Below are 14,792 nucleotides of genomic sequence, written 5' to 3' on the forward strand. Positions count from 1 at the left end.
AGTGATTAAAGATTGGATCTTCATCTTAGTGGTAGAATGTAACATAAAGTAATCAAGAAATTTCTAAATACCTTTTTTTAACTTTAAATATGTGTATATATAAATGAATTTAATAAAAGCACTATTACATTGTTATAAACATACAGTATTGCTAAGAATGTTCAAACTAAAAAATAAAATGAAAATGTATTAGCAACAGTAACTTGTTTATAATGGACAAAATTATATTCTTATACAAAGTACTTTTTTATCATGATTCATTAAAGATTGACTTTATGGTATAAGAAAGAAGATTGCTTCTTCATGAGAACAGGGCAAGTTAAACACACTGGAACCAATTTCTACATAAAGAGTATTGTATCTACTGACAATATAAAATGGTTATATCTCACTTTCCATGTTCCGTCATCTAATTCTGTAAGTCACAACAGGATAACATAACAGAGTATCTAACTACAAAAAAAATACCACTTCCTACTTCTGTTGTTATTACTATGATGAACTGTAGTGTACTATAATACTATAGTAATAGCATACTGTTCACAGTACCGCTACAATGAAAATACTCCAATAAAAAACAACTCCTGAAATCCCAGTTATGCATTGAAATCAATAATCATTCAATAAACATGGTTTATTTATTGTTGATGCAGAACAAATTTTTTTTTGTGAAATATTCTGTTATTACAAGAAAGGATTAGATTATAAAATGGAAGAAGAACATATAAATTAAAAATATAATAAAATTAACACACAATTTGTTTCCTAAAACTAATGAAAAATAAATATTTAAGTACCTATTGTATACCGTCAATTTATTTCACTTTCAACTCAACATGTTCATCCTAAGCACAAATTTATTAAGCATGTTATCTAGAGTGCAGCAATTAATAATTATCAACAAAAATTACATACTGTTTTACCACCACATCTATGATTTATCATCAGTTATTTAAATAATACCTCAACTAACCTTTGGTATAAGTCAAAATTGATAGTTGTAATTAAAACAGATAATAGTAGTAGTAATAACTATAAAAATAATAATAACAATAAGTTAAAACCGATAGTCATCATGATCAACCATTGATCATGACAAAATGTGAGTAAAATGTTGAAATAACCTCTAGATCATGACAACTGTCAGTTTTAACTTAAGGCAAAGGTAATACATTACTTGTAGTATTTAAATAACTGATTATAAATCAATTGAATTCAAAAATTACTTTTTATGTAAATTATATATATGTATCTGCTTTGTACTAACTACCTATATTTGCTTTTGTCTCACATCTTAATATTGGAATTATTATTTTTGTTACATTTCTTTACTTTTTTGCTCAAATTTGCTTACCAGTTACATTTTTTTCAGTATAGAATATCATTCCCATTTTCAACCTAAGTAACAACATAATAATCTTTACATTTTTCCTTTTTTTGTTTACAGATTTATTATTTTTTTTAAAAACAATTTACAGAAATTATTCTATGCAAATTTATTGACAAAAACTGTATCACGTTATAAATTCCAATAACTAAAAAAATGCTAAAAAAAAGCTATTCTGAAAAATTTGTACACAATCACTCTATTTGTTTGTATCTAAGTAGCTTACCTGACAAAAATTAACACAACAATTAATGCTACAATCCTGTAAGAGCAAACTCTCTCTGGATTACAGACGACACTAAGTTTGCTGCAATACACAAAACTCAATATAATAATATTGAATCTTTCAAGGGATACTACATATTAAAAAACAAGTAATCTTTAGACACAGATATGAAACTGAAAAAACATTTCTTAATATTTTAAGACTCACTGATAATGAATCTGACCTTATTTCAGTTTCAAATCATTCATGATGTAATAACTGATACAATTTTACGCGCAGTATCCTTTCTATCTACAAGTCGATGGATTTCATGAATTTCCAGATACTGACACATAAAAAAACAATACCACATAAGATATTACAAAAAGATGAAATTAAATATACAATCAGTTATAAATTAAAGATACAGAAGTCTGATAGCACTACTAAAGTAGTGGAATAATTTCTATCATGAACACAAAAGTTAGAAACTCTTAGCATGTCCTATGTCTTAAAATTTTAGAGAAACCATAATAATTGTAATAATCATACCAGTTTGAACTGTAGATGATTGCCAACGAGTTGGTTTATGATGGATCTCTGTTGAAAAATCTTGCATAGATGATTCAATTACAGTTGCAACACCACTAGTTGTTACACTCAACGAAGGTGTTACTTCTAGACAACATAAAATTTATTGTCATAAGTAGATTAATAATATTTATATATTTTTATTATTAATATAATATATATAAAAAATATAGGATAAATAAATGTAAACATTTTAATATTTGTTACAAACAATGATATAACCTAAATTTTAATTAACTGATTATTTCAAGATAAAAATTAAAAAAATGACAAATAAGGATAATTAGTTTAATGACAGATATTAACAATTTTTATTCCAGTGCGTCTAGTCTCTAACTAGCCAAAAGGAATGCAATGTATGAATAAATAGGGAGCGGATTTGTTTAGTAATGTTTTATTAAAACTTTTATAATAGAAGTAGTATTAGCAATTGCAACATGACTGAAATGCATTGTAATATAGCCGTTAATGAAATATTAACTAATCTTTATAATATGAACAGTACTGGTCCTGGTAATGTAATATGCACTTCTATATCTCACCCATTACCTTCTTTGCAAATATTCAGAGCTTGAATATGGGCAATAGTAGATAGAAATCACAACCATACAAAACCTGTTATAATGAAGAAACTAAGTGTACTATTATTATAGTGGCGATCCAACATGGTGATGTGATATTTTGACAACGGCAAAAAATTTGTAGGATGCTTATAAAAATTTTCATTATGATATTAAGCCTGTCACAGTAATCTTATTAATTCCATCCTGATTGCTTTTTCTATACATGGTGAAACCAGTACAGTTCATGAAAATCTGTTTTAGTGAAATGTTAAGAATTTATCACTTTTTGTCCTTTACATTCAAATTCTTTTATAATATATATTATATCAGACCAGATGATAGTTTTATTTAAGGTTTGGTAAAAGGTGATTTTATTGTTATTATATTTCAGTATAATTTGTATGATTATATTATTAAAATATAAGCATACAAAAATATGGGATCAGGCTCTCAATCCAACTTGTATATCCAATTCTGTTACATTCTCTTCCATGTAGAAGTGTATTTCAATGATTACATTCATGGTGGAGTTTCATCAAAATATAATTCATTATTGCAAACTTTTATAGTTTTTTTTTTTTATAATTGTAAATTTGAGAAAACCTTTTAAAATACTTTTTTCCCTGTTTGTAAAATTATACAAAAATTCAATAATGATGTATATGAATTTTGGTATGCACCTTTTTTCTTGTTTTATGATAAATAAAACCATTTGTGGATTATTATATGATATTGGTAATTGAATTACATGAAACAATAGGATGTAGGCCGTCAGCAGTAGTTTAATTTAGAGTACTATACTGTATTGAATTGATTATTTCTGAGTTTTAGCATGAAACAGCAACAAAGTTTATGTAAAAATTATCTGACCATTGTTTGCATAGACATAACTGGGAATAAATTGTGGAAACAGCCAATCAAAACATAGTACAACTTTTTTTATATAGATTTAATAGTTTACATTTTATTCCCTGCTTTTATTAATTTAAAATTTTGAAACTTGAATATAAATCTCAGTTTGCAAAACTAACATGCTCCTGATCACATGCACATTTTGAAAACTCACTTCTATTTTTAAGAATGTATGTCATCTTTCCTAACAGTTTTTCATGATTTTAGTTTAGAATCTTAAAATATTTTTTATCATAGCCATTTCAGTCAATCTGGCTCTGACTGATTTATCTAGATAAATTACTTTTGACACCTGTGTATATAACACTTTACACCTGCCAGAATGAATTGTATATTTCCATTAAATCCATTATTTCACTTCTATTAGTTTCTTTTCAGACAATATGTAAATCAAGATCAACTAAAAATACAATTTTGCTGAAAAATAGTTTTTTTTATACATTATTATGGTGTATAATCATAAATTTATCTCAACATTTTAAATTTGTGAATTGTTTTTGCAGGAATTTATCAAGTTTGCTCTGGCAAGAAAAATTAGTGAATACTTTTTTATTAAATCATATTGATGAAATCCTTATCCATTTTTACCAAAATCACATTGTTTTACAACATTTTTAATAACAAATTTCCACTAAATTTTAAAAAAACACATGAATTTGGTGGAGTTATTCCATATCAGGTTTATTAGAATAACCCACCGGGTTGGTCTAACGGTTAACTTGACGTTGCAAATCAGCTGACTTCAAAGTCAGAGTTCTAAGGTTCAAATCCGAGAAAAGGCAGTTACATTTTTACAGATTTGAATACTAGATTCTGGATACCGGTGTTCTTTGATGGTTGGGTTTCAATCTACCACACACCTCAGAAATGGTTGACCTGAGACTGTACAAGACTACACTTCATTTACATTCATATATATCCTCATTCATCCTCTGAAGTAATACATTACGGTGGTTCTAGAGGCTAAACAGAAAGAGAGAGAGAGAGAGTGATTTATAAGAATAATCAAATTGAAGAATATTTTTTCATAATTTTATATATGAATTAGTTTTCTAGACATACACTTCATTATTATAATTTCTTTTAAATTGATACTGTTTAGGCAGAACCAAAAGTCTGGATATACTTTTTACAAGAGTAAAGTAAGTTTACTACAATTTAAAGCAATGTATCCTATTTAATTTTATATGTTAATATGTCTAGAGAGTTCAGTTTTCTTGTTATTTGTTAAACTGTTATCCTTTTTTACAAATAAATAAAAGATAATTTTTTATTAAGATTTGAGGTTTTATTGTACATAATAATATTTTTTTTTTATAATTTAGTTTCTTTTGCAAGCAATCAATCAAGTTTAACTGTTCACAAAATAAGATTATTTATGGTATAATGTATTTTAAATAAAATTTATTAACTTACCTGTTTTTTGAGATGGTAGAGGTGTTTCAGTTTTGTGTAGTGTATGGTTAATAATCGTTGATGGCGTAATTCGTGTATGGGAAAGTGATGAGGATGTTGATGATGGATGAGACGATAGTGATGCTATCGATGATGGCGATGATAATGAGAAAGTTACAGAGGAAGATGGCGATAATGTTGGCATTGATGATGATGATGGTGATGATGATGATGATGATGATGATGATGGTGATGATAATGATGATAATGATGTTGTGGATGACGTTGATGATATTATTGATGTTGTTAATAATGAAGGTGACGAAGATGAGGATGGCAATGGTTTTGTCAATAATGTATTGCTCGGCCGGAATGAATTAGATGATGACAAACTTGTTATTGCTATGTTCATTACATTATCTACACCTTTATCTTGAAATATAAATTTCACTGGTTGATCTGTTCTAGTTTTATTAACATTAAATTCATAACCGATCAGATCGACTGTTCTTTCGGTTGTAGGCTCAACTGTTATGTCTATTACAGATGTAGCATTTAAAGATAGATCTGAAGTTAAATTTACTAAAGAAACACTGGGTTCAGTCACAAGAGTAAATGTCGGACGAGTGAGGGGTGTTATAATACTTGGCGGTGAAAATGTTGTAGCAGGGGGTGGTCCAGGCCTAGGTACAATCTGCTCTGGCAGAGGCACTCCTGCAATGTACGGGCGAATAGGATCAGCAGCTGGCAGATGCATCAGAGGTGGTGGTGGTGGAGGCGGTCGCTGAAATAGATATGGAGGCCTCGTAGGAGGTGGCAGGACTAGATCTGTGATACGTGGAGGGCCACGATTGTTTATCCGTGTCCTCAGCGGTCTGACTGGCTGGGTTGCCTGTAATCAGTTTATTAATAATAAAATACTATAAAAAATATTGAGAGTGTTAAAAAGCCTTAACTAAATTATTATAAAAAGTATGTTGGTTTTTTAGTTTATAAGTAGGACGGGTATAGTGATTTCATAGCAAAAAATAGATTGTTTTGACGTAGGAGCATTTACTAAATTTCATTTTTGTATGTTTATCTGCTGAAAAGTTATTTAAGGGTAGCCATAATTTGTTAACACCCTGTATATATAAAGGTCGGTATAAATATATATAAAGGTTACAAAAAACACCTGTGATTCTTGAATAATTATATGTAAAAATGTGATACAGTATACAAGGACTTACAGTAATTTCTGTACAAAAATAACACAATGATGCCTCATCTTCTGAACAGCAATCCATAACAACAGCTACATAATTTATATTATAACATGGTCTTCCTGCTTAGCAGTGATTAACTTAGTAGTTCCTTTTTCTTCAAATACCACATCATAATAATGGTAATTTTTAATTATATACTCATTCCCTCGCTTAGCTCTTATCAAATCAAACTTTTTTTTTAAAAAACTCTTCCTGAATGAATTTGTATCACTTAAAAACGATCGGTAACCATAAAAACTATTGCTCCAAAAATACCCAAATAAAGTAGAAAAATGAGATAAGGTTAGTTATTGGAAAATATTTTTTCCATATCTCATTTAAGTTTACGATCAATTTAGAAGTAAAATTAATAAAAAAAAAAAATAAATATTTTTTTGTAATAAAATACTTAAATTCTGTGAATGAGATTTTAAAATAAAATTATCACTGTGCAAGTTAGTTTTTCTAAAATGAAATAACTGTATGTGAAATTGTAAATTAAACTAATATGGAAATTAATAAGTTATCAATCTAAAAGAAAAAAATCGACAGTATTACGTAATAATAAACTCCTTTGATTAAGTCGAATGAATCTTTCCAGAATTGTCGTATACGGTCGAAAAGATATAATTCCATAACGCATTAATTTTAACGTTACTGATTCATTCTGGATTGAAATTAGAGTTTAAAAAATTATAGCAGATTTTATTATAGTGAATAAAATAAACGTACACTAAGTAACGGTTCTGTATCATACCTGTACGTTCGTATTCAGGAGCTTTACAAATCCCGATATTAGGTCCTGAATATCCGGACTGGACGTCCTGCCAGCAGAATTGTTGTTTGTCTGGTTGTTGCTCGCATGAATTATCGTCGAGGAATTGTCGTTCGTCCGCTCGGGCTTCAGGACTGCCAGTGATCTATAAAAAAAATTGAAATTAGTATTATTTTTGTTATAATAATCAAATTATATCGGTCAACAATTGATTTTGAAAATTTTACGAGTAGCTTTTCTTGTTCAACTACATATATATAAATTATATTATTTATATAATATACCGGATGATTGAAAAGTATCTTACACCCCCTATAACTTTTTTTATAATTGAGATAACTGGATGCGGTTTGCAGCATACTTCCTTGTATCGAGGGGCTACTTTGACGAACGTATATTTAACACTTTTTTATTTTTAGGTGGCGCGGTGTTGGGGGACAACTCAAAAATTTCAAATGGGACCGATGGTCATTTGATAACTCATTTTAAAGATCTCGATTAGATGAGAAACATGATACAAATAAAATGAAAATCTGATTACCTGGTTCAAAATGGCGGCCAACAATCTCAATCTTGGTCAAGAAGATATCAACTCTGGCATTTATTGTTTGTAATCTTCAGATCAAACACACTAAAATATTCAAAAACCAATTTCTACATGTTTTTGAAATTCGACCTTGAAATAGGTGAAAAAGGTAAAAACAATTTTGAACAATGATTACAAATTTTTCCCATTTCCGACTATACTAAACGAGTTATTCAGTAGATTTGGACTTGCAAATACTCTTTAAATAAAATCTAAAAACCATTTTAGGATTTTTGAATTTCAATTTTTAGAGTGGTGCTGCGGCGCACGGCGCGGCGGCTCAACCAACTCAGACAGTGCCACGGTTACTGCATGTTTGACAACTTGTTGTACCGGTTACTTGAATTAAAAACATAAAATAAAAAAATAAAAAATGACCGACGGGAAACGCAATCATATAGCTCGAGCGAAGCCGCGAAAGGGTTACTAGTATAATATATAATTACACTTCATATACGTAAATTTAATTTTTGGCATTAAATTTAGTCGTAAAATAGTTTTAAAATGGCTTTCATTTTTTTTAAGTTTTAGAAACGTTTTGCTGGTAAATCAGATAAAAAAAATATTACAACTACACAGCGGGACCAAGAGTATAAATAATTTTATTATCGGTCAAAAAATGTTTTGACCTATACACAAAATGGGTGATGCATTTAAATAACCTAAAACTAGTGCTTTGTATAATTTAGTACGAGTAGATGGAGGGTAAATAAGATATAAATAAAAATCTGATGTGGACATCACATGACTTCCTTGTACGCCTATTAAATTACATATACACATGTTTTTTTAAATGAAATGTACATAAAATTTTATTTTATTAATAACTTCTGATATTCTTTTTTATTATTATTGAATTATTATTTATTGTAATTTTTTTTACAATCAGAGGTTAGTAATTATTAATAAATCAATTTTTTTTTTTCTTCAGTCATTTGACTGGTTTGATGCAGCTCTCCAAGATTCCCCATCTAGCGCTAGTCGTTTCAATTCAGTATACCCTCTACATCCTACATCCCTAACAATTTGTTTTACATATTCCAAACGTGGCCTGCCTACACAATTTTTTCCTTCTACCTGTCCTTCCAATATTAAAGCGACTATTCCAGGATGCCTTAGTATGTGGCCTATAAGTCTGTCTCTTCTTTTAACTATATTTTTCCAAATGCTTCTTTCTTCATCTATTTGTCGCAATACCTCTTCATTTTTCACTTTATCCACCCATCTGATTTTTAACATTCTCCTATAGCACCACATTTCAAAAGCTTCTAATCTTTTCTTCTCAGATACTTCGATTGTCCAAGTTTCACTTCCATATAAAGCGACACTCCAAACATATACTTTCATAAAATTAATAAATCAATATATTTAAATTAAAACAAAAAAGTTTAAAAAAAAATGAGATGAAGTCAGATTTGAACCGACGTGCCTTCCCCTTATAAGATCCAAATATTTCATTAATTAAGATTTTATTTGGTTATAACTTTGGAACCGATGAAAATAGGTACTACTTATGCTATATCGTTGAAAACTCTCAATGAGGGCTTATTACTGCAATTAAGAAAAAGTCCGAAATCCAATTTTTTTTGGATTTTGGGTTTTTTGGAGACTTTTGGTGCAGTCGATTGCAATCAAAATGGAGGTGCACAACTAGATGTTACAACAGTCCTAAATTCAAAATTTCAACATCCTACGGCTAATCGCTTTTGAGTTACGCGAGATATATACGTACATGCGTACGTACAGACGTCACGCCGAAACTAGTCAAAATGAATTCAGGGATGATCAAAATGGATATTTCTGTTAAGTCTGAAAACCGAAATTTTTCGCGATCGCAATATTTCCTTTACTTCGTACAAGGAAGTAAAAATAGGTTTATAACTATATTTACAGACATTTTTATTTATTATTAAATAGAAGTCGATATCTTTTTGTATGTATGAATATATAAAGACCTTATCCCATAACAGCTCATCGTATTTTAATGAAACTTAATCAGGATTATTTACTCTTGGCGCTTACTCGAAATTAAGCTTTATAGCACTTTAATAAATAAATAATAGAATATTTAATCGGTGATTCAGTCGCTCTTAGTTGAAAGGGTTTTCTACTATATTTCCGCTTGGAGTTTTAGTAAAAGAGAAAAAATTAACAGGAAAACATTTTTATACAAAACACGACTAAAAAATTAATACATTATAGGGCGAATATACATTTATTTACATTCCCAACTAGTTGTTATGTAGGTAGAAAAACTATGACAGAACCGCTTTGAAAACATGTATCTTGAGTTAATAAATTTACAGCACAAATACGATTTTTATTATAGACTATTTCTTTAATTCGTTTTATATATTCATCTTTATTTATTATATTTCTGCGTATTTAACCATTTTAATTCATTTGCATGTTAAAAACATACAAGTTTTCCATACTGCCGGGCCACACCTATGATAGATTCACGAGAGAATCGCTGTCGTTTACTGCCCGTCTAGATTCAAATCGTGTAAAAAAAATTCAATTTTTACTTTACTTTGTCCTCGGTGATATACCTAATCCTGTTACACGGATGATATTAATGAGTAATACGCAATAATTTTCCGCAGTTGTGATCTTAGAATGACCCGTAAAATTTCACGCTAATTTTTCCCCATCACCATATTATCAATACTCAAAAACAATTATACCTGTAAATCGATTTACCTGGCTCGTCCTAAAGCCCTGTATCCTTCCCCCGAATTCGATGAAATAATGTTCTGTATGTTATTATTATTTCCATCTAATGCATCTTGTATTGAATTACGAAAAGATTTGACTTCATTTAATGTAGCTTCGGCAGTCAGATCTACTAACTGTTGTAAATTTTCACCGAATACAGTCGGAAATACAGATCCTAAATTTCCGGCCATCATTGTCGGTACAACAGAAGACGGTGCTGTAGGATCAACATCCACAGTTGGCAGTAACAACGGCTCGTCCACTTCTAAAACAAACAAAAATAAACCGCATATGTTTTATATGTAATATTTAAAAATTAATGTGATTCAGAGTGAATGAATAATATCGATCAATAATATAATTATGTTTTTTTATAAATTAAATTATTAGATTAAAATATGTATGGCTCTTTCTAATTCCAAAAGAAAAATAAATAAATAAATTACGAATAAATAAATAAATATTTTATTTTGATCGGCACATAATAATCTATTGTATAGATCACGTCAATATAAGAAAAATTATAAATCTAAAAACAAATTGTTAGATAAAAAATCTGTCAGCAAAGCTGTAATGCTTTTCTGGCTAGTTATTTATTCTCAAACAGTGGAAAAATGATTATACATGAAAAAAAATTAACTAAGATATCTTTTTTGGGGCGAGTGGTAATTTATGATGAAGTTTTATTGTAAAATTGTCATTATATGTTTAAATAAACCAAAAAAATTTAAGTTAAAAAAATCTGTATTTTTTTAAAAACTTTTTCTGCTTCCCCACCTCCAAAATCACCTTCCAACATTTTTTTTTCTACGTTTACTATGTTAAATGGAAAAACTAGAAAAAAATTCCACTAAAAAATGTACAACCAATAAAGAATTGACTAAAATTTCTCATTTGTAGATTGGAGGTGAATTATGATGAAATTTTATTGTAATATTATCACTAACTTGTAATATAACTATTAAAAGATTAAAACCAAAGATTCTAAAATCAAAAAATTCAAAAAGATCGATATTTTTAAACTTTAATCGGCTCCCCCACCCCCAATATTGCCCCCAAAGTATGTTTTTTGGAGTACTTTGCATTACTACTATACCTAGAAAGACATTAAAAAAAATTTGGTTAATAAATATTCAGTAAATAAAAAGATAGCGTTTTCGATTTTTGGGGAAGGAGGAATTTTGGGGCAAATGTTTTTTTAGAAATGGTAAGATAATCATGCATATATTAAACATAATATAAAGTGGGATTGTGTTTTCAAAATTTTGAAAAAATTGACCTCCAGAATCCTCCCATCCCCTAGAGATTTTGATTCCTAAATTTTACAAACAAATTGCTCATATATATGATTTTCTGTACAAGATTTCTTTAAAATCGATTTATCCAGTCAAAAGTTATTAATCACAGACCAACACAAGTAGTACGAACATTACTTCCTTTTTTTGTTTTTTAGTGTTCCTGGGTTATGACAGGTTAGTTGTTTTGTTTTTTTTGTTATGAAAGGGCGGGCTTCAACATCTACGGTCATTAGCCGGGTGGAAATTGGTAGCAAATGATAAGATGATATGCCTGACCGGGATTCGAACCCGGAACTTCCGCGCGAAATGCCGAAATGCTACCTACTCAACCACGGAGTCGACATGAAACGTCGAGAAATGCACAGTCTCATACCTCATTTTTTGCTGGCTACCATACATTCTTTCTTGCAGCATAGGTCCAGTGCTATGATGCCAGAAAAGTAAACACAGATGTAATTAAAGTCCATATTAATTTTTTAAATATACATACATGAAATGATATAAAGGTAAATATAATAAATATAAAAAATTACGACAAAATAATTCATAAATCAGAAACCGCTACTGAAAATTACTTTGAGCTCATATTTATGCATACAATGAAGAGGTACAGAAAATTAAGGGATTTTAAAAATGATTAATTAGTATTGTTTAAAAATTCATCGACCAGAGGAATTTGTTTCTGTAAAAGAAAATCTTTTAATTGTACGAGTATTACAAATTAATTGGTGGGAAGAATTTTCAAATGATCAGGTAATTTATTAAAAATGTCAACGGAATTATAAGGTCCCTTTCTCGTATTGTGTTAAGTAATACGAAAACAGTTCTATTGTTTGATTCGGTAGAGGTGAAAATTTTTATTCAAATTGGGTTTTAAAATAATCAAGCAGTTCGCCGGACTGAACCGAATGGCACGGCGAAGTCAACGAACTATGTTTATAGTTCTAAACATGACCTAACCTAAAAGTGAAATGAAGATGGGGGAAAAATAAAAAAATAAGCATATGAAAACTTTATATTTCAGTTCACTTAGATTTGTAATAAAGAATTCTTTAAAAAAATACCTCGAATTTTGTTAGACAACTTTTTTCTACCATTTGATGAACCGCGGGACACAAATATCTCACTTTTTCCTCAAAAAGGTGGGTTTACGAATCGCGCCGCTAGGTAGCAGTATTTGAAAGTACTAAGTAGCGTACAAAAATTGTATAATGTATTTGTGATAATGTACTAATAAAATTTAAAAAGAAAATATACTACAGCTTGTTTTAATAGTAAATGTTCTTATGTAAATGAAAGTGCTGAAGATAAAACAATTTTTTAATTCCCATCAATTCATTAAAAAATAAATAAAAGTATTAGTTTACAAGAGATTATAGCTGCTAATAAAACACAAAAAACACGAACAGTAGGAAATGTGGCAACAAAGATTTGTTACATAAGTCAGAAATAAATTCGATCGGTATAATTTTTATTCTACAATTAGAACTATTTGAACTAATTGATGTAGAAATAAAAAAAAGTTCATTTAATAATAATATTATAAAAAGTGTGTCCACAGATACGATGTCGAGGGTGACACGTACAAAGTAATAAATGGAATATTACATCACGGATCTTCGATTCGTGAAGGTCATTATATTAGTTTTATTAAAAAAGGAAAAATATAGTATGAAGTGAATGATATGACTGTCAACAAAAAAAAATTGGCCGAGAAATTCAAAAAATGTATATTTGTCTGTTCTAGAAAGGAAATAAATTTTAATAATAATAAATCCATAAGATAATAATCAGTAATTCATAAAAAAAATAATAAAAGAATAATCTAACAAAACGCAGTGATATCCAAAAAAATTACAATTAAATTGTAAACCTTACGGTAAGAGTCTCGCAGATATCATTTCTTCCGCTCAAAAAACAAAATTTTCTGTAATATAAATAAAATTGTTTTTAACAAAATGATACTGATATCAAAAACGGTAAGAAACTACACTTCTATCATCAAAATCTGTTATTAATTTAGAATTTTGTTAAAAAAATACATGTTAAATGTATGTAATAGACAATAGATATACAATAACAGATAATAAACAACGTTTAAGTGTTCCATATAATAAGAAAAAAATAGAAAAATTTGTTAAAAAATTCTCACCGGCCCGATTTCGTTGTTTAATAAATGAAATCGGGCCGGTAATAATTCGGATGCTCCGAGAAGGTTAGCTCTAACAAAGCAAAAACCTTAGTGTTTCTAAAGTTTATAACAAAATGGGTCTTAACAAAACAAAACATACAAAACGTAGAAGGCTAGGAACATAGAATGTCTACTACAGAATAACAGTTTGTCGCACACCACAACAGAGGGCGCAGTTGAAGGAATAGTGCAAGAGACAGACCAAGACTAGGGTATATTGAACAAACCGTACAGGATGTTAGATGTAAAATATACATAGAAACAAAGAGATTAGCACGCGATAGAACTGCCTGGAGGAGAAAGACTTACTGCAAACCAATCCTAGGATTGATTACTACAAGAAGAAGAGGGGCGGCTTACAACATCCTGCTTCGTCAAGTCACCATATGATCACCGCTGATCAAGGTGTTTTGAAAAGGTAGTATCGAAAACATTTCTAATATATATGTAGTATTTATCACTCACATGGATTATATTAGATGTTATGGTCATACTAACAATCTGATACACTTTTTCAAGTCGTGAAATTTCGTCTTCTGGAGATAGAAGTTTTTAAGATAAATACTTTACTACTTTTATAATTTAAAATATATCATATATTCGCAGATAAATAGGATTAAACATTGGTATTAATAATTGGAATTATTTCTTATATATCTTCCCTCCTCCTCACCCATCACCAAACACTTTCTTTAAGGATTCAACTCTTTGTAACAAAATATATATTTTTTTATAGATCTACCGATCTCTCTTTTTCTCTTTTCCTTGAAGATTAAATATGTTTCTCGAAATATCTCTTGCCACTTTTTTTTTTAATTTACAGAAATAATTTTGTAAGTTAGGTAAATTTGAAACTCCGTAATTATCTGGAAATTTAAATCGATTAATTCTTTAAACATACAAAAAAGACACAAGAATACATACGTA

General features: G+C 29.1%; 1 protein-coding gene across 2 annotated transcripts in view; it reads right to left on the reverse strand.

The window, feature by feature from the left end:
• LOC142322852 (uncharacterized) overlaps window positions 1-14,792 on the reverse strand; it is a 133,117-nt gene that overhangs the window by 32,162 nt on the left and 86,163 nt on the right. For both annotated transcript variants that reach the window (XM_075361935.1, XM_075361934.1), the window contains exons 3-6: window positions 10,362-10,641; window positions 7,055-7,217; window positions 5,075-5,945; window positions 2,145-2,270 (exon numbers count right to left, since the gene is read on the reverse strand). In XM_075361935.1, the coding sequence (XP_075218050.1) occupies window positions 2,145-2,270; window positions 5,075-5,945; window positions 7,055-7,217; window positions 10,362-10,641 (1,440 nt within the window). The remainder of the gene's footprint in view (window positions 1-2,144; window positions 2,271-5,074; window positions 5,946-7,054; window positions 7,218-10,361; window positions 10,642-14,792) is intronic.

Source organism: Lycorma delicatula, chromosome 4 (genome assembly GCF_047948215.1).
Source record: "Lycorma delicatula isolate Av1 chromosome 4, ASM4794821v1, whole genome shotgun sequence".
Classification (NCBI taxonomy): domain Eukaryota; kingdom Metazoa; phylum Arthropoda; class Insecta; order Hemiptera; family Fulgoridae; genus Lycorma; species Lycorma delicatula.